The sequence below is a fragment of the Gobius niger genome (genome assembly GCF_951799975.1).
Source record: "Gobius niger genome assembly, chromosome: 11".
Classification (NCBI taxonomy): Eukaryota; Metazoa; Chordata; class Actinopteri; order Gobiiformes; family Gobiidae; genus Gobius; species Gobius niger.
This window is the reverse complement of record NC_136862.1, coordinates 22,120,336-22,146,914: the sequence shown is the minus strand read 5'-3', so window position 1 is coordinate 22,146,914 and position 26,579 is coordinate 22,120,336. Positions and strand designations below refer to the sequence as shown.

Genomic DNA, 26,579 nt, shown 5'->3' with positions numbered 1-26,579 from the left:
AATGTATTAAGTCCCTATATTCCTTTGTCTGGTTGTTCTTGAGCCACAAGGCTGTGTCGTCTGTATGCTTCTGAATATGACAGGTGTTTGAGTGGATCTTGAAGTCAGACAAAGAGGAAACAAACAAGACTCTTGTGGAGCATTGACATTGCTTTCAATAGAGTTCAAGGTGGTGTTTCCCAGCCTCTCACAGTGAGACTGACCCGTCACATGGTGAAGCTCGAATCCACCCCCAATCCCAACAGCTTTTGTTAGAGTATGAATCCACCAGGTCTGGTGCAACAGGGTATGATCCAAAACCATACTGTACATTTTGCCCTGTAAATAGAATAAAATATACATTACATTTTGGGTGTATTTTGACATACAGAACAGGAAAAATCCAGCCTCAGAGGACAAATGACCAGCATACATCAGGCCCTTTTAAAAAAGATACATTTTGATAAGATGGCGTTGATGATATGCAATGGAACTCTAAATGAATTATTACATTTCCATTATTGTTTTGTTGGTGACATCGAGTTAAATCGCACAACAAAAATAATAAATCCTCCTAAACAATTAATTTAGATTTTAGAACTAACCAAATGTTTACCAATAAAATCAACTGTATATAGCAGGCCTGTAGTTGTTGTAATTGTAGTACTGTACTCAGAGGGCCGCTGTGACCCTGCCAAAAAGACAGTTTCCATGGAGACGATAATCAGCTTCCGAAAAGGCAAACTGTCATTTCATTGAGAGTCTGCTGATTCAGACTGATGTCCTTTCAGTGGTGACTTACAGGAAATAAATCATTATCAGCCTGAATCTGACGAGATTATGGAAATGTTAAAGGAAATAAATAGTCTTAAAATGGGGTGTAAGCATCATGTAAGCCACGTCCAAGCAATAACCACTTAAAGTGCACATGGCAGGTTTTAATGCTTTTGAAAATATGACCTATGAGCTACTGACAGGAAGTGACGTGGATATGAGTAAAGTTACGTTTGTTAAGTGTGACATCATGCATAATAAGAAACTACTTCTTGAACTGTTGGGTTGAGTTCCATAGACAAAGACGGCAAAAAAATGCAACTCTATCTGAATCTCATGCTGAAATAGCAACAGATAAAAGCAAAATGTAGATTTTTCAAATCTACATTTTTGATATTCAAAATAAGTGTATGGAATTGTGTATGAAAAAAAAAAAGATAATTAATGTCAGAATAGTAATATTGTAATATTTCTTTGCGGTCATGTGTTTTAAAAAGAGCCTTGTAGTCGACTATATAGCAGATTACAATCAGCTTAAACCCATTATAGTGAATAATGGCTAAAGTTCAGTTGGACCCGGAAGCAGAGCAAAAGAGCTTTTTCTTTAAAAGGACTATGCAGAGTTTAAAAATGTTAAAATTATGTATATTCCTCCCTGTACTTGCTGCAACAATATCCTAATTTGTAGATTGAGGTCAGACCTATTCTCCACAACTGCCTCTAAAATCCTGCACTGTCACTCCAAAAGGTGTTAATTCGGGTCGGAAGTGCCGTCATGCACGAGCTTAATATAGAACCTGCAGTTACGTACAAGACCAGAGGTGGCAGAAGTGAGTATGAAAGTGACCAAATTTCATCTAGCCCCTTTAAGTTTGCATGTGTGAAAAAGCATCCCTAAAAGCACTATAGGCCGAAGTTTCTCCTCAGACCTGACCCATAATTCTGCAGCAGCAGGACCAGCATGGTTTTAGGCTTTTGATTACCATTAGCGACACATACCATTATAATAAACCAACTTTATAATGTAAATTACAGGAGTAATCATTCACAGTATTATTAGGTAATTGGATACTCTTTTGTGTAAGATAGCAGTCTAGTGGTGACACTGCAGCTAAACAAGTAGCTTCATAGCTGTCTAGATGTTTGCTTTTGCACTGTTTTGGCAACTGTAAATAAAACTATAGACACAGCTGCTCACAACGAACATGGCAAACTTTGTCCATAATGTTAAATTTGTAACATTTGATCCTGAAATCTAAACATTGGGCTCTCTTCCAAATCTTTTCTATAATCAACGGGAAAGTAGCATTGTCTGTGTTGATCACTTGGAGCATGATTGTTTGTGTTTATGTATCAGACTTTTGCATCAGTTAAATGACTCTTGTGACATAGCGAGTCGAGCAACAAAGACCCAGGAATGCTCCGCAGTGTGACTTTAAAAACACAGATATAGGCTGTTCACAGTCAGGGAATCAGGGAAAGGAAAAACAAACAAACTGAGTCATGAAATGAGTCATTTCTATGCAGTGTGCACTCAGGTGAAGGACTGATAGTCACTATGTGCATGTAGGTTATGATTCTGCTAAAGGTACATTCCAATCAAACTGCATAACAAGTAACACCTTGATGGCACAACAGGTAAACAAACACAAGCTATTAAAACTGCTGTACTGTATAAGAAATGTATGATAAGAAATGCTAGTTATGCTTTCTGAAATTTAACAGTATTTAAAACATTAGATTTTTTTTTAGCTCCCTTCAAGTAAGTATCTAGTTTGTCAACAGTGATAAATTGGTCCAAAAACCTGCCTGACTTGTCTTTCTGAACCAGTTGAACTGTTTGTTTATGCTCAGCTGAGTAGGAGCTACTTAGCAATGACGCTCATAATGTCCTGTCAGTGGAAAAGCAAACATCAGTTGGGGTTTCCGTGCATTGCAAGTCCTAGACGAAGGTTCTTGAATCATTATCTGTACTCAAGGGTTGAAGGACGTTTCATCTCTCAAGAGGTGAAACATACACTCCATCTGCAGAGAAGATGACTCTGGAACCTTCTTCTAGGATGAACTCCTGTGTTGACCGAGAGCTCACACAGACATGGATTGTGAGCCGAACACGTTTTTGAAACAGAGATTATTCTACAACCATAGAATATTTTGCAAGCAAAGGCTGAATATTTGAGTTGTCTGAAAAACAATCCGTGTTATGAAGCTACTCTTGAATGTATGTGAAATGTTGGACCTTTTTTGTTTATGAGGTGCAACGTCGTTTGTCTTTTGACACATGTTTGATTACTGTGAGTCAGATTTGTTTCTTCCTGTGTATTTACTGGCAGACTAGTTCTCTAAGTATTTTTAGTATGCGAGGCACTCTCCAAATAAACCATGACTCAAAAGTTTGCAATGAGTGTAAAACTTGATTAGTGCTAATAAAATCTTGTTGTTTGTAATCCCACAGCATGCTTGTGGTCTGAGGAAGACATGGAAAATAACCAAAACTAATCTCAAATAGGCCTTAAAGAAATGTGTACAGTTTCTGAAACATCAGAAAAAGTACTTGCCATCACCAGTCATGAATTTAATTCCAGGTTGGATAGATTTAGTTGCAAACATGTTGGAAAGTCACAAAGTACTGTGCTAGGTAACTAAATTTTAAGTTAAATTTTTAATGAATACATTTTACCTTTTCTTTTAAAACTAATTTTAAAATGTTTGTGTAGGCTCTTAGTCGTCCAGGAATTATCCATAGAGGTAAAAATTTAAATCTCTACAGCAATATATGTGACATACGTTTACTTTTAGACTTTTAATCTGATACTTTTACTTTAGTACATTTTTGACACCTGTAACTGGATGTTTTGTAAGTAAAGAAATTTAGTACTTCGTCTCAAGTAGACAGAGTTAAGTGGTGTTCTGAAATGTATACAAGTTCAATAAAGCAAAATGCAGTTATAGTTAAAGCCACAGCGCGAAACATTTCACCAAATAAATTGAAATCTGTGAGCGTTTCAACTAACAGTGTGATCCAAAAGGTTACGCAGTGTGCCTTTAAGAGCAATACGTCTTGTGTAGTGGTTGCAATAACAGATGCTGTTGATTACTAAAAAAATGTAAACAAATTTACAATATCCAGCTCTGTGTCCAAACATGCATGTTTGGACACACATGTTTGTGTATAAGCACACAGCCCATCCCCTGTGGTGCTTGCATGTTTGAAGCGTGGGGAGCTTGGATTCTTTGGGACAGGAATAGGATGGAAACTCCCCGGGAAATACCATGTTCAGAGAGAGACTGTGTCAGAGGTGAGGTATGAACACATGGAGAGGTTTAGACCTAAGACAAACACTTCAGTCTCAGCAAAGTAACAGGAAGTGCACTTACGTATTTCCCCAAAGCAGGATACCAACAAGTGTCTAAAAGTGTTTGTTAGAGCCACAATAAAGCCTTTACATTTCTGACATTTCTGTGCTGCTTTCCACTCATTGAAGGTCTACAATGTGGTTATAGAGAATCATGCTATTTCCTTCGGGTGTGAAAAACACAAATTGCAAACTAAAAATTCCCTCTAGATACAAGAGATTAGTGTAAAACACACTAAAAACATAAAGGGCCAGAGTGAGTGAAAGCCCATAATCTGTGTGGTGTTTTTACATGCATGCCTCATGTGTGTTCATTAACATGCTCTTTTCCGACCAAATAAATAAATAGGTTACAATAAATTACATATATGTTTGAACACTCCCGATCTGTCTTCATATTACGACAGGAGATAGCTATATTTTCACCAATAGGCTAAGATTTAGCCTAAATTAAAGATGAGGTTATGAGCATAATCTTTACAAGCCCAACACAATTGTTGACTTAATAACTTTTCTCTGTAGCTGTAGCTGTACCTCTCTCTTGGTACAACTATCTTATGAGCTAGAGCACTAAGATATTTGAGGCCTACAAATTTCTTCTTCTGAAACACTGAAGAGGAACCAAGAGTCCCCCACACCCGCAGCACAGTGGAGGCGTCACAAGAGGAGCTACAAGAAACAAAAAAGGGACAAACAAGGAGGTATCCGGGCAAGACTCAAAGCTAAGCCACACATGCCTGCTATTGTTCTGGCTAATGGACGTTCACTGGAGAATAAAACAGATTAACTGCTAAGCTCTTCCCAGAAGATGGTGAAAGACTGTTGTGGAGCGGAGGGAGCTGCGCAGCAGGAAGAGGAAGGAACTAGTTTCCAACACAAAAGACCGCAAGTCTCTAGCACTTTCTGTTCCAAAATTATGTCAGAAAATTGGTGATTTAGATGGCGGGAGCATCGACCTCATGGGGTTCAAAAATTAAAGTGCAATTCGACGCCCCCTCCGACAGATGACGGCCAAGGTGGCCGCCTGGGTTGTTGGTCTTGTTAAATTATCTCTAAATCGCTCTCACAAAAAGAAAAAAAAAAGAAAGAAAGAAAAACTGTTATTTTGTAGCTACCTTTTCTGTAATGTGTGTTGGTCTTATTTACAAAGGAACAGAGTTGAACCTGTTCTACACATAGGCTACAGGTGCTGAACAAGTTCATTTATTTCTGTAATTCAACTTAAAATGTGAAACTAATATATGATATAGACTCATGACATGCAAAGTAACATATGTCAAGCCTTTGTTTGCTATAACTTTGATGATTATGGCTTACAGTCCATTTTCAAAATATTATAATTTTATGAGATTTTTAATTTTTACAAGCTGAGCCATAATAATCAAAATCACAACAAATAAAAGCTATACATAACTCACTGTGCATGTAATGAGTCTATAATATATTAGTTTCACAGTTTAAGTTGAATTACAGAAGTGAATGCACTTCTTCATAATATTCTGATTATATGGCGAGCACCTGTATGTGGTCAGAAAACAAAGAGCATTAGCGCGCCCGCATGGGACTATGGTGGTAACGCAAAATTATCAGTGGTCCCTCCTTTTTTCTTTTTTTCCCCTTTTTTTTCTTTGTGGCCCTCAGTGCACTGGAAAAAACTCTACACAAACAAACAAGCAAACAAACAAACAAATAAAACGAATTTGGTTTGGATACATTCGCGCGTAAACCTCTCATTTCTTCTTTTTACGCGCTGTTGTCTTGGAGACGCGTCACCAAGCAACGCAGCGCTAATACGTGATTGTGCTTGTCCGGAGCAAGCGCACAACACACTTGTGTGTTTTTGGTAACTTTGCTTACACCTTTGTCAAACAGAATCGACTGTAGCTGTCCAGCCTTTCTGCCAGCTCGGGTTTCTTTGTGCGTAAAAGTTGCCTCGAATGGTTAACAGTCGCGCTGTTTTTGTCCAAGGTGTTTTAGCCTGCTTTTCTTCTTTTTTTTTGCATGAATCGCTACGTTTAGCCTAGTGAGTGTTCGTTCGAGAATGCCAGATGATAAAATCTCAAAATCCTCGCCACAACCACAAAAGAAGAAGAAAAAGAAGAAGAAGAAGAAAGCTGATAGTACCTCACCAAAGGATGCAGGTAAAGTCTGGATGAAATACTTGTTTACTGTACCCTAAAGTTTAAATATAAAGCACTGTCAATATCAGATGTCTCTGCTGCAACTCTTGCAACAGTAGCCTAAAACATCTTGGAGGATAACATCTTGCAACAGATGTTATCCTCCAAGATGTTATAGGCTACTATTATTACCACCACAACTACTACAACTACTACACTTCTGCTGTTTTAGTTACTTTACCTTATTTTCCTTCTGGCTGCTCAGTCAAGACTTACTTTTAAATGCAAAAGACAAACCCGCACACAATTTTAAAGCACTTTCTTATATTTGTGAAATAAGGCACGTATTTGCTTCTGAATTGGTGGCTTCAGTGACTTAAAATCCTCTCACTATGGGACACAGCCATTACCTGACCTGTCGAAGGTTATTAGTAATCTAAACCCCGCTTTTGTTTGTGGCTTTGTCCACATGTTCACACTCACTCTCTTTGCACAGATCAACTGCACACAACGGCCTCTGCCCCACCAGTGTTTCCCACAATGGGCCCATCTCGACCCCTTCTGCCCAAAGTCAAATCATCCCCCAAACAAGACTCGGAGAAGGGCAGCCGTAAGTCCAAGAAGTCCTCAGTGTCCCTGCTCAGCCTGGTGTGTAAGTCTGGGGAGTCTCCGGTGCAGAGCTTCCTGTCCCAGCTGAGTGCCCAGGCTCGGGAGAGTGTGCGCTGGGAAGGGGCACTGACCGACCCCCTGGAGGAAGAACTGCGTCTAGAGCGGTACCGGGCCAACAGGAGACTGCGCTACTTCAGACACCGAGAGACACAGCTGAAGGAGATCGAACAGGAAAACAAGTAGGAATCAGCAAAATATGATGCTAATGCGTGAGTCACAAATCCAAATTGAACATTTACAGTGGACAGGTTCTTTTGCAGAGTTCAAAATGGCTTATTTGTCATTGAAACCAAGGCTTGTACTTTTCTTTATTCATAGCAGTGGTTTTACTGTAATAGCCTTATCTGTTTTAGTGAAATTAAAATATCAAGTAATTCATTCGTGATCAAACCCAGTCACATCCAGTCGACATTTGTTTCATTCATAGTGTAATTGTATTGTGTATGTTAACAAAATAGACATTTTAGAAAAGCAAGACTTGTCATATTAACTTAAACACACTTTGGGTTATTCCAAACAAAAAGTGGCCATATTTAAGTCTACATTTACACAGAATATTTCTAAACAATCCCATGCGGGTCTGTACCTAATGCATTTCCATTGTAACCGTCTGCTCAAAGGACTTGTTAAAATCTTAATAGAGGATTTGCCCACTTCGTGCAGAGCTTGTAAATTATGTAGCGCTCCCAGAAAGATACAAAGTTGGTGGTTGTGGGCTGAAACCGGAGCCCGTTAATACCACTGACCCTCAGGGCTCGGGTCGAACAGAGGAACAGAGGAGAAAGATGGATTGAGATGAGGAGACGTGTTACTGTCCAAATTGTGAAACTCAAGACTTTGAATTACTGGACTACTGTAACAAGTGTTGCTCTTTTTTTTTGTTGCCCTTCATAATAAAGTTATATTTTTATGACTTGAATTAAAGAGTGCAGTCATTTTTCATTATGATACACTGTGCTGCTGATATAAAGTGGCTCCCACCTGGTGTCGCTTCAGGAACCAACTGTAACCTATCATGATAAGCCACAACTCAATAAAGAAGAAAAAAAAGTGGAGTTTACATAAATAAACAAATTAAATTGAGAGTTCTGTGGATTCAATCACTGATCAAAAGGGTGACGACAAACCACTAACAAATCCAGGACATTATCATCCATTGTTGGCAAAGTTCTATTAAAAATCATATTGCAACCCCCTAGTAGGGCTGAAACGACTAATCGATTAATGGACAACTAATCGATTACTAAAATAGTTGTCAGCTATTTCAGTAATCGATTAATCGTATTCTAGTAAACACAGACTAAAATAGAGCAAAAAAGACATGAAAACTATGTATTTTGGATGAAAACCTACTTTGTTTTTAAAGTTAGGATCTGCAGTGTTTTGTACTTTGTCTCGTCCAATCAGAAAGCAGAATTAGCACAAAGAGCCCCCCACAAACATTTACTTTAAGTTTACTCCATCCACATGTCCTCAAGCAGCGTCACTGTAGCTCTATGTGATGAAAAAAAAATAAAAAAATAAAAATTTTCATGCACCTTTTCACAGCCAAACGATTAATCGATTAATCGTAAAAATAATCGGTAGATGAATCGATTACCAAAATAATCGTTAGTTGCAGCCCTACCCCCTAGTAAATCAGGGGTTCACACTCACAATATTTGTTCTTATGGATCACTGGTTCCCATCCTCTTTACACTGCGTTCTCTTGGGTTCATTTAAACTTGGAGTACCCGAACGTAGGTTGTGAAAACTAAAACTTCTAATGACTAATGAAATTACTGTTAAGTTCCTTTGAAAATGATATTCAAAACTGGTACAGATTCACACTCCCTTTAAATAATCCCTGCTTCAGTACCGGGTCCCCAAATCCCTGGTTAGGAAACACTGTACTATTGATAATTATTAATCGGTTTCATATGCCTGCCTTTTCCTATTTTATGTTTCCTAGGTTGTCATTTTTCAAAGTTATCATCTAATATAGACCAACAGTAGGAGCATTAACGAACACCATCATGGTTAAGAGGTTTCTTATTCATAGAGCTGTAGTGAAAAATACACACTTCTGTTACAGCTGATGGCCAGTGGATGGCAGTACTACCCATACACACAGAAACAATGAGAGATAGTTTTTGCCTGAGATGATTTTATGTAGCAACATAAACTCGAACAGGACACAAGTGAAAGAAGTACATTTCATCTTTCTTCATCACTCTTACCAGCTTCTTCAAAATGAGACCCCACACATGTTAAAACAAGGCCTGCCCTGACATGCAAGACTTGATACTACATGTAATGTATATGGACACTAGAACAAGACAGCAGTTCTTTTGTGTTGCTTTTGTCACACTGTCATTGTGGGCTGTTTGGGATTCTGTTGTCCGTGTTGACGTAGTTGCTTATTTCAGCAGGATTCACTCAAAGAGCTGCAGTTTTTCTACCGAAACTCATTTTCTGGATTTCAGACACCAGCAACTTTTATCATTCTCTTTTATCATATTGATTTCACCCCAATTATGGCTCTATTTGACAAACTATTATTGATTGCCCACAATGTAAAACAGCAAAATAAGTATAAACTAAACACTGATAATGTACCCAATCTTTCTGTAGTTCTTTTCGGGATCTGAAATGCTCGCAGATCAGTGCAAAATTTTATTTCCGAACAAAGATGAAAAACAGAACCAGATAGTTTGTTATTCATATGCCCCAATTTACATAGCATTTGTACTGACATCTGTTTTGAAACCACAAAAATCCAAAACATGAAATTTCCTATAGTCTATAAAATGTGATACAGGAGATAGTGTATCCGTGAGGTATCTGTTGTTTTAGACTCTTCCACAAACCTACAGTCTTCGTTCATCGATATGGACAGTGCAGCTCTGCCCGAAAATGAACAAAAACATAAATGAAAGACTTTTAGGTGGCAAAAAGTCAGTGTTGAATGACCTTATGGTAAATTCATCCAGCTTAAGTCATCTGATCTGCACGGACAACGTGTTTAAGTTAGACATTTGTATGTACTTCGGTCACTGGTTTGATTCTGTAAATAGTTTCACATACTGTACTTCTTGTTTGGTGAGAACTCGTCCAGTCAGCAGCCTCTCGGCCACAGCAGACACTGGTGGATCAAAGTTAAAGCTCACCGCAGCTATCACCTCCTCATCTCTGCAAAACACAGGCAATTAACAAAAAACAACAAAATGTATGTTTGTGACTGGTGGACTGACCCAAACCAGTGCTTACTTGATGTACAGTCCTAGAAACTTCCTATCTTCAACTTTTCCTTTTAAGAGGACTTCAGTGTAGCCCTCACCAAAGCCTGCAGACCACAGGCACACTTTTAAAGCACGACACAGACAAATCTATTGTACGATGTTATATCCTCTGAAATCTGAAGGAACTACTTCTACTTCTATGCGTACTATGCTCACCTGCGTATCGCATAGTTTTGCCCAACAGGACGGTCCAATAGAAAGGGACAGAGTTGAGTTCACTCTGTCTCCCTAACATGTTCAGAGCAGCTGTCTTCCCTGAGCAAAAAGAAATCACACCATACACAGTAAAACAGTGTATGCAAATACCTCTGAGTGAAACCCTTCACATTTTTACCATGTGCTTGTGCCATCTGCCAGTGGCCAATGTTGACCTGCTGGTTTTTGGCCATAGTCAGGGGGAAGGTGCAGACATCGCCTCCACAAAACACATCTGCCACATTGGTCTTCATAAACTGAAATACACCATCAAAGGAAATTCACATTATCTCAATACGAAATAGATGTTGTGTATAATTGTTGTATGGTACAATAAACACAGACCTTATCGACTACTACAAATTTCTTGTGGTCCATTTTAATTTGAGTTCCTCGAAGTAACTCTGAGTTTGGGTTTACGCCTACAAAGACGACAAACATCAGCGCAGTAAATAAAATTGTTATTTAAAACAAAATGTTATTTTACTCACCAATACCAACAATCACAACATCAACAGGAATCACCTCCCCACTTTTTAACACAATTTCCTTCACCTTAAAAGGCACAGAAAATCATTTCAGGCGCCTACAACTGCAAGATCAATACACAAAAGTACAAATAATGCTTTACTTTCCCATTGGCCTCTCTGATCTCTGCCACAAATTGATTCATATGAAACTTCACACCTTTATCCTCCAGCATCTGCAGAAATACTCAATAACTTTAGCTCTCTGTCCACATGTATACCATTAAAACATGCGCCGTAGCTTCTCACCATGAGGGTAATTCTCCCGATCTCTTTTCCGAGCGTGTTTTGGTACGGCGCGTCGCTGCTGCCGATCACTGTGATGCTGGAGGCTTTGTTCAACATGTATGATGCCACCTCCATCCCTGAAAGGAACACAAACACAGAATCATAGGCTAAAAATGATCCACAGTGATGTCAATTAAGAACCATTGTCATAGCAAATTAGAATTAGGCCTAGGCGGGGGCCAAACATGGCACTTTTAGGAGGTTTTTATGGCCTGTATGTGGGATATGTAAAGGGTCAGTAGTAACCGATATGTTGCATATTACTTATTTTTTTCCCCGTGTAAGAGATGCGTGGGTTCAAATGGACACAACCAGTACCAACAAAAGAAGTTCCCACGAGGGCGACTCTGGTCCCCTCACAGGTCGCATGGATTTGACGAGCGTTTTCTGGCGTCTCCAGCATCAGCACATTCTTCAGGTTCATCCCTGGGACGTCAAGCGTCTTGGCTCTGCAACAAGCATGTTTATCACTCATGTGTTATCGTACATTATTAACGTCATGGCTGCAGTGTGTGCACCTGCAGCCGGTGGAGATGAGCAGTTGGTTGTAGCTCTGGATCGTCCCATCGTCAAATGTTACTGTCTTTGCATCTGTGTCCAGTGAAATTGCCTGTACCACAAAACACACACAAAAAAAGTTTAGACAACGGGCAAGTCCATGACTCAGGGGTGTGCGTGTCCGGACTCTTGTTGTGAGGATGGCAACAAAGCAGTCTTTCAGGCTTAAAAGAAAAAACAAGGCTGCAATGCTCACCTCTTTCTTGAGCCACACTTCGATGTCATAATGCTGATAAAATTCCATTCCTCTCAATAAAATACTTTCACTGTGCACATTCATAACCTGAAAATGAAAGTATGATATAGTTCTTTAAACACAGCTTTAGCTACTTTTAGCTTGGTGTAAATATCAAATCCAGACCTTGCTCAGTCTTGTTTTGTCGTACGGGAGGAGGTAATCTCGAGACACCATGATGATCCGACCGCTGTAGTTTTCTTGGCGCAGAGTTTCTGCACAGCTCAGAGAAGCTGCTCCTATGTGCATTCAGATAGCAAACAATTCATACCTGTCTATTCATGTTGTTATAAAGTCTGATATAGGAAACATTTGAATCATTGTTATGAATTTAAAATAAAAAAACAATCTACACTTTGGCTTTTAGATCAACCACCTTTCTGTGCCACACACAAACAGTTAAGAACGTTTGGGAGTAATATGTACAGTATATGTATGTGGATCATGGGCCACGAATCTGAATCGCAGTGGGACTTTCTCGTTAAGTAAATGTAAGTTTTTATTCAAACAGCATATATTGTATAGGTTTTTAATTGAGGAAGCATTACATTGTACAGTATTATTGCAGGGTAGTTTTTTTGCCCGTAGAAAACACATTTAGATTATTTTAGCTTCAGACTGCTGCATAATCAAATAGAAATAATTAAATGATAGATAAGTTTGTGATCTTAAGTTCAGGAGCAGGACCACACCTCACCTACGCCATTTCCGGTCTCCATCCTATCCTTATTTCTCTACATTTTATTCATTTTATCTTATAGGTCAGCGAGGATGAAAGCCCAACGGCAACACAATGTTATTCGCGTCATCTTGCTTGTTCAATACAGTTATTTTCCTTTAATTTGAGCTTGTGGCCCTTGTGAGTGAAAAGGCACGCTTTTTTAAACCACTGTGTATTAAGTCCAATACAATCACCTACCTCCTCCTATGAGCAGAACAGTGTGAGGGTTTCCAGGGTCTCCTACTCCCATTGGTTTTATCCTCTTCCCCTGTCTGACGTTCTGGAGCATAAATTAAACAAACTTGATTAAAAAGTAATTAATGGTCACCTCACTATTGTGATGAAATATCCTGTACCTTTTTATTTATGGACACATACACTTGGTTGTTTTGAATCTTGACCTTAAAAAACAGACAACAGTCACCTTTATACTTTAAGCTAAACCAATGCATTGAAGTCAACTGTCTCATATGTATAATTGAGGACACATATTTTTTGAGGACTTTTGACCATTCAATTGATATAATAACCATCTTTTGTATTGGTGTAATGGTGTACATTGTATCACTTGAAACATTTGGATGGAAAAGTGTGGGTTTGAGTCTCCCGCTGCCAATCCGCTGTGTTATACTGACCTTTATTTTTCCCACCTATATTTTTAGTCCATTTGAAGTTACTGGGTCCTAAGTTCCTGATTGACTGAAGTGTAATAAACAGTGTACCTTGTGGCAGGGCAGACTGTCGATCCCAGGAAACTCCTCTAAGTCTCCAGTGTGAGTATTGAAGCAAGAACCGTGCCACGGACAGCGCACTTTGGTCCCAGAAATCACCCCTGAGCTCAACAAAAACACATCATTTAAAACGCGTCACTCGGTCAGTACATTTGATTGTCTCTCTTACCTTGGCTGAGGGGTGCGCCGTAGTGGGTGCATTGGTTTTCTAGAGCAGAGTATTTTCCCCCAGTGTGGGTCAGCAGCACTGTGTGGCCCCCAACCTCCACCTCCATCATCCTAAAGCAAAATGGTAATTATAGGACTCAAAGAAGTAAAATCACTTTTCTTAGTAAGTGAACCTAGATAGCCATGTTTTTGTCTGCATTTTTCAGCAGAATGTAGCTCTCATCTCTAGTTCCTAAGCAATTCATTATGTATATTATTGTGAATATTGAAGTGTGGCCTTTAGGTGGCAGCAAAATCGTGGGTAATCTGAAATGGACTCAGGCAACGTTAAATTGAGTGAATGGTAAAGTACTTTCTATAATGTCATGCACATTGTGAACCGTGCTATAGTGATACCTTCTGATTGTGACGGGCTGTGATTGTCAGTGGGGTTGAATGTTGGGGGAAGTAAAGAATATTGTTATGGTGAGTGTATTGTTCAATAGGCACTGTTCATTCATTTTCTGCAACCAGGAACTACAGAGAGAAACTAGCTATTAAGTTGGTGTAGCTAACCTGTCTTAATAAGCCTAATATCTCATGTACATCGTCCTTAGACAAAGACATAACTTTTGAAATAGTTTTGTTGAAGTTTAGTTAGCAAAAACACTGCCTTGAATTACAGGTGCTGTTTATTATTATTGATAATAATAATAATAATAATAATAATAACAACGATAATACTAATAATAATAATACAGATAATAATAATAATAATAATAATAATAATGATAATAATAATAATATTAACGATAATGATAATAATAATAATAATGGCTTTCACATGTACAGTATTATGCCTGTATTTCTCAAAGCGGTACACTGTCGTCTTTAAGTCACTCCACACTTGGTGGTGATAAGCTACTACTGTAGTCACAGCTGCCCTGGGGAAGACTGACGAAAGCGAGGCTACCAGTCTGTGCCATCACCAACCGACCACCACTCACTCACTACATTATTTCTGGCCTATTGTACATGTTTTTAGTGGCAGACACGGAGAGAACATGCAAACTCCACACAGAAAGGCACCCTCCGGCCAGGAATCGAACCCGGGACCTTCTAGCTTTGAAGCACAAGCACTTAACACTGCACCACCGTGCCAATAATCACTGACTTACACTGCGTTTTCACAATCATTCATTATGGGACATTTAGATTTACCAGTCCCCATGTACAGGCAAATGAAAAGTACTTACTTACTGGCAACTTCATAGATATGCAGCATAAAACACTATATACAATCTATAAATAAATAAACAAAAAAACAAATAAATAACATCCTTACTGTCCTTCCTTGAGGTCAGACTCCAGACACACAGCCTCTGTCACCTCATCCTGGTTCTCTTCTGGATCTGACTCTAGAAAGGGCACATTACTGGAAGCTTAAGGACATTCATATTTATCATATATATCATATTTATTACACAGAGCTATTCTAATGTTGTTTTCTACTGTTGGACCAGGAACTATTACAGCTTTCAGTATTGTTTACACTGAGTAAGTGTAGACCTACAAGAAAGAACTCACTTTTTATAAGTTTGGGATGTTTGTCCCTCTATCACCAAGTAAGTTAAATTACAGAAAAATGAAGTATAGTACAGTTACAAGTGGTAAATAGTCATTTCAGTGGGGATAGTAATCAGTTGCATTTATTCAAGTACTTGAGTAAATTTTGAAAGAGTTTTTTCATCACAGCGTTCTATTTGAGCAATATTATATTGAAGTATAAATACTGTTAACTAAGTTAAAAATGTGGACACTCCTTCCATATGTTGTCATCTTTCAGTGTCCCTCCTGTTTAAGTGTGTGGTACGTTACTCACGTGGCTCGGTCCCAGACATGTTCGTAGTTCAGCAGCGGCTTCACAAATGAAAAAGATTTTCCTCACAAAAAGTCACACAGACAAACATTCAATTTATAACAGGAAAGCAGAGTCCGTAATAAGTTCTCCATCTCTATAAAAGATGGTAAAAAATCATATATGATGCAAGAAATGTATCCTTTTTTGGGCCAATTTATGTGATTATTTTCGGTGATGCCCTGTGCTCCGGTCCCATTCAGTATTGTCGAAAGTAAAGCGCTGGTTCTTTTGTGTGGAACAAACAGCAGAGAGAGAGAAAAGGCTGACTGAGCAGCCGCCTCTGAATGGACTCCACAAAGACCAGGTGACAACTACAGCCAATTCATTTTAAATAGTCAACTTTAAATGTGTTACGGAAAAGATCGTCCAACAGGGAAAACAATAAAACAACAGTAGTACTTTCTCACTTTTCTAAAAGTAACTTTAACTTTACGGCAAAGAAAAAATGTGGTTCCTGCAGAGGTGTTTGGATTACATTAAGTTGTATCATTTTAGATACAGAAAGTTCTGAAAGGTTTCAGACCTCTTTATTTATTGCTATTTTATGGAGTACAAATCCGATACATTCAGTAAAAATTCTAGCTGGACACCATTACACGTTGACAATTGCAATTTATAGTTTTGATAAGATCTTTGTGAAATAAGTAGACCCTAACAACTGCAGACCCACTGCTGTCACCTTTGTTAAAAATAAATATATTTATTTCTAAATCATATTCATTTATTATTGACTCATACGTGTACATTTTACTTAGTAAAACTTGTGAAATAATTGTACTTCTCAGAGTAGTTTTATCACACACTTGTTACTCCTACTTGCGTAATATCATTTTGTAGAATAAGTCCTCCTACTTAAGCTCTGCGTAAACATTTACAGAATATGTACATTTTGAGATTCTTTTTACTGTATCTGAAGATTTTTTTCTTTGCATCTGCTCTTTCGTGGGTTCTTTTATTTGTACCTCAAAACAAAACATACTAAAACATTTACTCCGGTACTTTTACAAACTAATTATTTGGATGACAAACTATTTCTCTGGAGACTCTACTCATCTCTAGTTTACAGCAGTTATCTCATACAGTACCTGGTTAGTCTCTGTCCTATTAAGCTCTAAATATTTGAATTGTCCAAATATCTATGGATAAAATGTATGACAAATTTACTTCCATAACCAGAGATGGGCAGTTATTGCTCCATACTTAATTTGCATGTGTCATTGGGACCTGTATTGTATTTATATTTTTTCATAAAAGACAATATTTCCCAAGTCCCTAAGTCTCTAGATGATGGATTTTTTGTTCTTGAAGAGGCTGACCAGAGTGTGCCCTTTACGGTTCATGTCATTGTGGACCTGTTCTTTGATTTTAGGCAGTAAAACCCTCTCGGGCCTGGGCTCGGTCTCGTAGTACGGACACACTCTGAGGTGCTCCGACAGCGGTGAGACGTCCCGGAAACACCATGCGTCCACCGGAGAGAAGAATGAGCTGAACTCCCAAACCTGAAAAATAATAATATAATAATAATGGTTTACACTTGTATTGCTCTTTTCAAGCCTGTGTTACCAACTCACTCACACCACTGTGCATATTAGGTGATGCAATATCCATATCAAGAAGCCACAATAAAAGTTACTGAAAGTTTTCTGTTTGTCGGAGATTCCCATGTTTGTTGTATAACATAAAAACAAAAACATTTGGAAAAGTTTCCTATTTTAATTCTTATTTCAAAATTAACTGCTTATGATTTTTGTTTAAATTTCATAGTTTAGTTATATAAAATGTAGCTATTTTTCATATTTCTCTTCTATGCGGACATACCTTATGCATCACTCTCCACTTTGCCGTCCCATTTGAGTATGTCTTCCTCTCCCAGTGCAGGGTAACCATGCCCCTGTCCTGCAGCTGTGAGGAGCACACCTCCCTCATCAGACGGGACACCAGAGCCATCTGGGACAGAGACAGACTGTCCAGGAAACTGGCCACGTGGCACAGAACCTCATAGGGAAGGGAGCTCAGAGGATCCTCTCCCCCAGCAGCCCGGCGCCCTCTTCCACTCTGGGGAGCAGCAGGGGGGTCCCGAGAGCTGCTGCTAGAGTACGGGAAGGCGTCCTGGGTGAGAGGAGAAGCCGGGTGGAGGCTGAAGCATCCCAGATGTTCACTGAGAAAAACAGATTTAATAATAGCACGTCAACATTACAGTAAATGGTGGTTTACAGTCAGCCTACAACGATCATAAAACATAGCAATAAATAATATCTGTAACTCATCCTGACACAGCCTGTCTCACAGATATTACTTAAAGAAATGTAGAAGTAAACAGACAATCTTTTATCACAAATGCAAACAGTTTACAAAGTGCCCTTGGTCCCCTGAAGTGTGCTACAGTAACCAGTGGAGGGTGCCAAAGATTATGTGATTGACATTTATGCAATTATTTAAAGTAAAACATCTGTTAGCGCTTACTTGTAGTTGACAGTAGCCTCACAAGTTGAGGGTCGAAATCTCCTCTGACTGTAGGTGCAGCCCAGATAGGCCAGCGGACACCTCTGCTCAAACCAGTCGTTCACACACATATGGATGTCACAGTGAATGTTCCTACAAAAACACGATCAAAATCACAATCAAGTGGGCCTACTGCTAATGTTTATCATTTTGCAGTAGCCTAAAGTTAATATACTATTATTTTTTTGTATTTTAGCATCACTGCAGTTTACAGCCACTAGGGGTCACTGATCTGTCTCAAACCGTTTAAAAAGTACAGTATGTTGATGTACAGGGAGCATATGAAGTAGCGATCTGAAGCACACAGGAAACTCCTCTCTCACTTGTAGTGCTGTCCATATTCGCGGCGTTGGAAGCTCTGGCCGCAGAGGAAAGTGAAGGCGGAGGAGGCCTTGTGATGGCGGCTGGTCACGCTCTCCACCTGCAGCTGGAGGTGCAGCTCCGGGACTTTGGCCACGGACAGGTCCCACAGAGACGCGTCGCCGCTGAACGGAGCGGACAGGAAGTGGTACGTCTGCGTCCCCTGGTCTTGGAACAGCGTGTCCGTGGACACGCTCTCCGCAATCATGTGACCCCGCTGCTCCTTCTCCAGAGAGCACAGCAGCGAGGCCTGAGGCGGGGAAGCAGTGGGGACAGGTGAGGGCGAGGACAGGTGCAGGCAGGGGATGCAGGCAAAGTGATGTAAAGACTTGCATTCGAACTGACATACAGACTGCAATGTGTAATTTGCTATATTTGCTGTACATGATGATGAGTTTACATGTTGTACTTTAATTTGTTACTTGATCTACATACTGTGGCCTACTGGTTGTTCTCCACCAATCAATCCATATGCATTTTCCTCACCTGTATCTCCTCCCACACAGGCATGTCCTGCTGCGTCACGTTCAGGTCGCTTGTGTCCACTGACTTATTCTCCCTCTTGTAGAAGCTTGGGTTTCTTATTCGGCCGAGCCTGGCTGCAAAACTGGTCGGTATTTTGAATGTACGCACTGTCACAATCTTCATGGGCTCTATGCATTTGTACATAGAATTATTCTTTTTCGCTTTGGAACCTGCAGCAGCTGGAACAAGAGCAGCAGTTTGTCTGTTCACACCTGACGCCCCAGAGCACCCCTCACTGGACTCATCTTCTTCTGCTAAAGTGCCCAGATTCTTCCCTTGCGCTGTCCCGGAACTTGCCCCAGCCTCTCTGCACCCTCCCATCTCCATACTGAACATGCGCTCCCAGGCCCTGTAGCTGTCCAAAAGCTCTGGGTCGACTTTTTGTACATAAGCCATGGCCTCTCTTTCTGCTTGGGTCGGTTCTCGCACTGGGGCAACTTCCAGCAAATCCTCCAAACTATCCTCTTCATCCTCGTCATCATCTTCCTGAGCGAGCCTACTGGCACCAAAGTGATACCTGTCAAAAGATTCCCATGTTGTTGGTTTTGACGCTGCTTCTTTTGCCAGAGCAGCCTTTTTGAGTTTTTCTTTCTCTCTTCTCTTCTTTTCCTCTTCCTCTTCTCTCACCACTGTCTTGGTCAATTCTGGGAACAGTCTTTTCATTTTTAAGGAGTGAAAAAGCCTGTCCTGATCCTTCAAAGCCATTGCTAAATCCAAACACCCCCCATCGACTTTCTCCTGCATTAGATTTTCTAGTAATTCTGTATTTTGGTGCGATTGAGCGTCTTGCACAGGCCACCTGTTCCACTCCATGGAGCAGGAGACCACGCTGGCGGGACAGTACTGCAGGTGCTCTGCCCGGGCCGAGCGGGGCATTTGGAGGGGGCAGCCGAACTCAGCGTTGATGCATGGGACGCGGACGTTGGGGCAAAGCAGCAGGTGGTCCTCCTCTTTGCACAGGTGGAAGAGCGCCCCACACAGGAGGCGACAGGAACTGAGCGGGCAGCAGACGGAGGGCTCCACCCGGGCCCGGCAGCGGCGCAGGAAGCAGGAGTCACAGTGGGTGTGGCCTCCTTTTTGACGCTCACGGGACGAGCGAGAACGGGAGCTCTGAGAGTGAGATATGGAAATGTACAAGTGTTATGCATCTATACTTTATTCCAGTGGTTCCCAACCTTTTATCCTTAAAGCCCCCACAAATGTATCAAAACATGAAAAGAATTGCTAATAAGAATTCATTGCAAACAAATAAACTGGAATTTTTTTTCAGTCATATATGATCACCCCCAAGGGAGGCCCACCCCCCAAAGAGAACCACTGCTTTATCCAACCTGAACCACGATGAATTAGCTTCAGTACACAGGCCTTTGACAAAGTTAAGTTATTTTTTTTTATTTTTTTTATTATACTATACTGTACTATACCTAGGCATAATTTATATTTTAATAAAAATTTGTTCTGAACAAAGATACAGGGCATCGTTGTGTAACTCAGTGGCCATTTTGATTATGTCATTATGGCAACACATAACACATTTCTTTTGGCTCAGAATGACATTCCTTTAAACTCTAAACCACAAGTGTCATTCATTATAAACTTGGCAGATTCCTTTTAACAGCAGTTTTGTACTACATTCTGATATTCCTCATGCATTATCTTTAACATGTTATAGAACAGTCGCAAAGACATGCAAACCCTGCTAAGACCTCCTTAAGATCTTGTCCAAACGTTCTGCGACATGCCACAAAGCTTCTCTTTACACACACTGTACATTCAGATCCTACCATTCTTAGCTCATCCATTGGATCCACCCGCTGTAGATCTGCCCTGAACAAAACTATTACAAAAAAAACAAGGTCTGTATTTCAGACTTAATCCCTAATCCTATATGAGCTTAAAGGACATAGACTCCTTGTGCAGCGTCATGTATTTTGGGCCATGTGTATCTGCTCTTTAAATGTGTGCCAGTTAAAAATAGGACTGACCATGAAATGTTACACAGGTGCTGTCTGACATGGCTAGGGTTACTGGCTCTGGACACTGACATCAGGAGGACTTAATATTATATGTCATTTTGTTTAGCTACTTAGGTTTGTAGACTTGGATTGTAAAGTTTAAACTAGAGCTTTTCTTGGTGAGTTGGATTTCGCTTTTTTTTTTTTTTTTAAGAGTTGTTAAACTTTAAGGGGAAAAGACATAGCATTTGTTCAATTTTAGGAAAGTGTGTCATCCTTTTTGTGTGTTGTTGTACTACTGTTGCCTTGGCTAATTTTAACTTCTGAGCTCACAAGAACTGACCACGTCTGCTTGGGCTTGGGTAAGACTTGTTGAAATTTTCATTTTTTTTTTACATTTATTTGAAAAGCTGTGTGCATGTCTTGTGTTAATGTGCAAATTGCATATCTTTAATGCAGTTATGATGGGCCTACAGGCTTTAAATTGTTGAGGAAAAGGTGGGAGGAAATGTGGGTTAGTAGGGCTCACAGCATGAAAAAATATCAGTGCTGTATTGTAAATAATTCATACAAATATACTGTTATTTCAAGTGAAGATAACTTATCGCACAGTCCATGAACAATTGGAGGCCTTGTTTTTGTTGTTTTTTTCCCCCGCAAAACCAAACAAAAATATGTTATGTGCATGTTATGTCTGATATTTCACACATTTTATTTTTACTTTTGCAGCATTTATCGACATAAGCAGCTATGGTGAGTGGCATTTGCACATTTTCTCTTTTATTTTGAATGGTGTCAGAACCCATTTTTTAATTGTACCATTAGATACATTACAAGGCAGTTTTAACAATGTCTTTCACCATGCAGAGTTATCGTTCCCGCTCGTCCCGTGAGCGTCACAAAGGAGGCCACACCCACTGTGACTCCTGCTACCTGCGCCGCTGCAGGGCCAAGGTCGAGCCCTCTGTCTGCTGCCCACTCAGTACATGCCGCCTCCTGTGTGGGGCGCTCTTCCACCTTTGTAAAGAGGAGGACCATCTCCTGCTCTGCCCTAACGTCCGCGTCCCATGCATCAACGCTGAGTTCGGATGTTCCCTCCAAATGCCCCGCTCGGCCCGGGCGGAGCACCTGCAGTACTGTCCCGCCAGCTTGGTCTCCTGCTCCATGGAGTGGCTTAGGTGGCCCGTTGATGAAACAAACCCAAACAGTTTTAAAGCATTGCAAGATAATGTCCTGAAGGAGAGAGGTGAGCAGAGTGAGGAGGCGCTGGATGTTGGTTTGGCGTTGGTGGATCAGTCGGAGCTTTACTCCCGACTCAGAATGAAGCCACTGTACCCAGAGCTGATGGAGCAGGGCGAAGAGGAGGAGGAAGAAGACAGGATAGAGGAGGAGAGGAAAGAGGAGGTGGCTGCCGGAGGGATGTTGAATGGTGAGGCTGAGGAAGAACCAGGTGAGACACTGCTGTAGATTTACCGTCTCTTCTCTGCCGACATAGAAGTGCTGTGACTTCCTTCCTCCGTTGATGTTTAAGGTTGAAAAAATAGCTAACAGGGCCTTTAATATTTGTACAGCTTCTGCCTGGTGTGGGTAGCTTGATTGAATTCATGACTTTTGACTCCTTTTTGGGCGTCTTTATCCAAGCGTGATCTTTATCACTTCAAAGTCTGTGTATTGATATAATATATACATCATAATAGTGCTTATTTAGGATTGTAGGACTGTATAAACTGATTTCTGGAATTCTTCATCCAATCAACACTTTGAATTTGGTCACAAAGGGCAGTTCAGGCCAGTTTAACGTGGCTTCAACTAAATATCATCTGAAATTATACTAAAAATATTATTAGCTGTCAAACATATGTTAACCCACCTCTGTCACAGACTGCCCAACTGACTGTTTAACTGACTGCCCAACTATTTGTCTGCTGCGCCGTGACCTAGCAGCCATAAACTCCTCCCACTTGGTCAACTACAGTACTGTAATATAGAATGTTTATTTGTATTTTATTGCTTGTCCCCTACAGCGGTGTCCACACCTGCTCCTGTGTGTGAACCTGTCTGTGCAGAGGAACCTGCGAAAATGACCCGGAGCCAGATGCTGAGCGCCATAAAAGAGAAGAGCAGCATCATGGACATGATGTTTGGGATGGAGCGAGGGGCGTGCGCTGTGGCCGAGTCAGAACAGGACGAGCCAACACAAAAAGGCAAGACTGGAGATAAGGAGACGAAAAGCACAGAGAAAGAAGGAGCTTCTGCCCAGCCTCCTCAGATAAACACCGAAATATTGGGACACGCCCCGTGGCAGGAGGGTGTGCTAGAGAGGCTGGGGAGGGACCTGACCCCTCAAGAGTATAACATGTACATTGTGCACCATGGACGAATGCTGATGACCTTCGGACATATCCAGGCCTGTACCCCGAGAGAAAAGGACTTTGTTTATGGAAGTCTGGAGCCTATTCCTGTCCAAACAGTTCGCTCGTTCAAGGTAAATACACTGTTATATTTTATATGGTTTTCAGTATCGGAGGCGATCACAATATGTTTTATTGTGTTTTTATAAACATTTTTTATACTATGGACCATTTAAATTTAATTTTGTCTCTTGGCACCTTCCACACAAGAGCTGAGTTATTAGCTTTACAGTGGATACGCTTAAACCTACCTGCCTTAAGGGTCTCAGCACACTGCTTGAGTGGATGTGAATAGGTGAGCACTTTAAGGTTAATGTCAAGGTAAGCCAGCACAGTGGCTGAGCGGTAACCACTCAGTGTGGAGTTTGTATATTTCTCCCCCCGTGTCCTCAGCCAAAAACATGCACAATAGATAATTCCTTCAGCCATGTGATTCTGACCATCAGCTTGGCTCCACATCTGGAGACGGCGCTGCACTGCCCAGTGCTCCTGAAGGGTGACCCCAGCGGCATCGAAGGATGGGTCAAATGCAGAGGACAAATTTCCCTACGGGGACAATAAAGTACACCTTAACCTTACTCTCAAACACTAATACAATCAACCCACTGAGCAATGACATCAAACATATGTACACAACAGAAGGGGGAAATAGGAGAGTTCAGCTTTTTGCCCGGTGTCTGTATAAACTTGTGCATAAACCGTTTTATCTTTAATGAATGTTTTCCTTTAAGTTTACTTTACAGGTTTTGAAATCTTTCCTCCTCTCAGATCCCGGATAGTTACCACTACAGACGCAAGGTCCATTTGTATGAGTGTGCAGTCAAAGTACAGACCGAGACTCGAGAGACAGACACTTCAGACCTGGGAGCAACAGAGGAGCAGTATTTCACTGATGAGGCCAAACTTACTCTACTGGGATACGCTGAGAAGGAGGTCATGGGCCATAAGGTAGGGTATGATGCGTTATTACTCTGCTGCTTATCCACTTTTGTACATACTACTCATTTTGGACATGAGCAAACGATATGACCCCCATAGATTTGGCCAGTACAGTATTTCAGCTGTTCAAGTCTATGTTTAATTTAGAGAAACCTTTACATATTTTATGTCTCTCTTTTATATTAGATATTTAGAGCAACTTTAGCCGTATTTTAGACCTGGTTCTATCCATGTTTTGACCCAGTATAATCCTTTTGTGGACCAGGTATTACTTCTCAAATTTAACATAGAGTTAAATGTATAGATGGATTTAGCATACCAAAAAAAAGTATCACGTAAATAGCTTGACTTATGGAACTGAAGACCTGTGATGTTCGGTTCACTCTGCCTTAGATTTGTGAGATGATTTCTAAGGATGGCCTCTTCGTTGACGAGGGCACGCAGACCTTTTCTTTTCGCTCGGCTCCGTTCACGTCAAATACTAGACTCTCTGACGTCACAACGGACTGCCCGCCCACTCTTCACCTCCAGCTTCAGGCCGAGTCTGTGAGCGGCCGCAACAACCGAACGAGCGCCTTCGCCTTCACCTGTGGGCACGTTTTCCACCGCAGAGAATACGCTACACATGTCAGGTATATAACTCCAACCAGCCAAAACAATAGGACCACTTGCACTCAGTTTTATGGGAGCTTTGGTTCTTCTTTTGAACAACTTGAAAGATGACATTTGCAAAACAATAATGCCTAAGATGTACACTCTTCGAACCACATACAACCCAGTCATAATAGATTCAATGTTGAAGAAATGTAAAGAGAACTAACACTTTAATAAAAACCTTTATTTTTGTCTTAGAAATGTCCACAGTGATATTCAGACAGGGCTCAGTGGCTGGTTCGAACAGAGGTGTCCTCTGTCTTATCTGGGATGCACTTACAGCTGCAGGAGGTTTCAACCATCAACACATAAAGCTACAGTCACCTACAAGTAAGGTCCACAAACAACTTACAAATAATACCTAGGTACTAAATAACTATTGTGTAAGTTATAAAGTTCAGAGAATTATGTATAGAATGGCATCTTTTTGTTGAGATCACTTTGACATTTAGGCGGTTTTTCAAACATTTACCTTTACTATTTAAGTGTAACTGGTAGCAGTCAGATCGAAATACTATGAAATTTTGTATATATAAAACAAAGTACTGTAGTGATTCATATCCATCTGTTTAGCCAGGAGCTGAAGACTTTTAACCTCCGCCCTGCTCCTGCCTGCCCTGTGTGGGACATCTCTCAAACTGCAGGAGAGGACCCTCTGAGCTCCCTGCCCTACGAGGTTCTGTGCCACGTGGCCAGTTTCCTAGATAGTCTGTCTCTGTCCCAGCTGTCCCTCGTGTCCCGTCTTATGAGGCAGGTGTGCTCCTCTCAGCTGCAGGACAGGGGCATGATCACCCTCCACTGGGAGAGGACGAGCAGCTCCCGGTTCAAGAGTAGATGGACTGCCAAACCTGTGAGTTCTCCAGAGAAGTATGTGAAAATCAATGACAAAACCCTATAGTAAATCTTTGTTTGTGTTCTGCAGGTGTGGCAGTTCAGCCACCTCTTCTCCAAAGTGGATTCTTGGCACCTCACAGAAATCGCTCCGATCTCGTCTCATCTAAAAGTGTGCCCATTTTACGAGCAGCACGTCCACAGCTCCCGTGTGGCTCTGCCCAGTCTGAGCGAGACACAAAAGAATGACCCTTTTCCACACAAACAAACTCTGGCCGCCCACTTCACGAAAAATAACAGGAAATCATGAGGATCTTCATCTATATTACGTTTACATTAATGCGCTTTGTTGTGTGTTTGTCCTGAGAGTTAAAATTGGATACGTTAATTTTGAAATTTCCTTACCTGCTCCCTACAAGATGGCAATAATATATTTTAAATATGGTAATAAATTTGTGGTAAATACCACTCTTTCCCTGGAATTGACTTAAGTGTTTATTTAAAAAATATTAATACAAAAAACACACAAAAAACTTAATTGTTTAAATCCACAAATAAATAACAAGAAAGGCATTTTAACTTTTTTATGCTCAAGATGAACATGATGATAATCATAATAATACTGATGATATTAATACTAATAATATCAAATTAAATGAGTTCATCAGGCTTAATTAATTAACAGGTAATTAAGATTATGAGCTTATTAATGATCATGGGTGATTAATCATGATGAATTCTGTGCAGCAGATACAGACCGCGGAAAGACAAAACTTTGTATAAACTTACAGCAAAAAATGAAATCAGTAGTTCATTGTGAATGTGCCCCTTAAACTAAAGCAACAGGTTCAACATTTAGCTTTGCCTTATCAAAAACATAATTTAAAATAGAAATAATGA

The 26,579-nt window shown here is 40.4% G+C and overlaps 4 protein-coding genes across 4 annotated transcripts; 2 read left to right on the top strand and 2 right to left on the bottom strand.

Annotated features, from left to right (window-relative positions):
* The first annotated feature begins 5,961 nt into the window (after positions 1-5,961).
* Positions 5,962-8,071, top strand: liat1 (ligand of ATE1). Its single transcript, XM_079566481.1, has 2 exons — positions 5,962-6,250; positions 6,726-8,071. The coding sequence occupies exons 1-2, from the start codon at positions 6,151-6,153 to the stop codon at positions 7,079-7,081; spliced, it is 456 nt and encodes a 151-aa protein (XP_079422607.1). The 5' UTR covers positions 5,962-6,150; the 3' UTR covers positions 7,082-8,071.
* A 1,855-nt stretch (positions 8,072-9,926) lies between these two features.
* On the bottom strand, positions 9,927-15,482 carry LOC306970781 (apoptosis-inducing factor 3-like; the record flags this gene model as incomplete). Its single annotated transcript, XM_079566811.1, has 18 exons — positions 9,927-10,069; positions 10,148-10,223; positions 10,336-10,434; positions 10,514-10,631; positions 10,720-10,796; positions 10,866-10,929; positions 11,006-11,077; positions 11,151-11,266; positions 11,508-11,638; positions 11,708-11,799; positions 11,944-12,030; positions 12,109-12,221; positions 12,902-12,983; positions 13,060-13,104; positions 13,426-13,535; positions 13,604-13,713; positions 14,927-15,023; positions 15,464-15,482. 18 exons carry the CDS (start codon positions 15,480-15,482, stop codon positions 9,931-9,933), a joined length of 1,647 nt encoding a protein of 548 aa, XP_079422937.1. The 3' UTR covers positions 9,927-9,930.
* Positions 15,483-16,782: 1,300 nt separating this feature from the next.
* Positions 16,783-20,905, bottom strand: LOC306970780 (F-box only protein 40-like; the record flags this gene model as incomplete). Its single annotated transcript, XM_079566810.1, has 6 exons — positions 16,783-17,001; positions 17,321-17,660; positions 17,966-18,097; positions 18,328-18,614; positions 18,851-19,999; positions 20,888-20,905. The coding sequence occupies 6 exons, from the start codon at positions 20,903-20,905 to the stop codon at positions 16,783-16,785; spliced, it is 2,145 nt and encodes a 714-aa protein (XP_079422936.1).
* A 271-nt stretch (positions 20,906-21,176) lies between these two features.
* LOC306970779 (F-box only protein 40-like) lies at positions 21,177-25,989 on the top strand (the record flags this gene model as incomplete). The annotated part of the gene is made up of 9 exons (XM_079566809.1): positions 21,177-21,206; positions 21,574-21,597; positions 21,712-22,294; positions 22,869-23,329; positions 24,024-24,203; positions 24,588-24,826; positions 25,047-25,178; positions 25,422-25,698; positions 25,771-25,989. The coding sequence occupies exons 2-9, from the start codon at positions 21,595-21,597 to the stop codon at positions 25,987-25,989; spliced, it is 2,094 nt and encodes a 697-aa protein (XP_079422935.1). The 5' UTR covers positions 21,177-21,206; positions 21,574-21,594.
* Positions 25,990-26,579: the final 590 nt, after the last annotated feature.

Excerpts from the sequence above, each read along its gene's own strand:
- liat1 (XM_079566481.1), top strand. The coding sequence starts at position 6,151 with ATGCCAGATGATAAAATCTCAAAATCCTCGCCACAACCACAAAAGAAG. Across the intron at positions 6,251-6,725 it reads TACCTCACCAAAGGATGCAG|ATCAACTGCACACAACGGCC; the intron begins GTAAAGTCTGGA and ends CTCTTTGCACAG.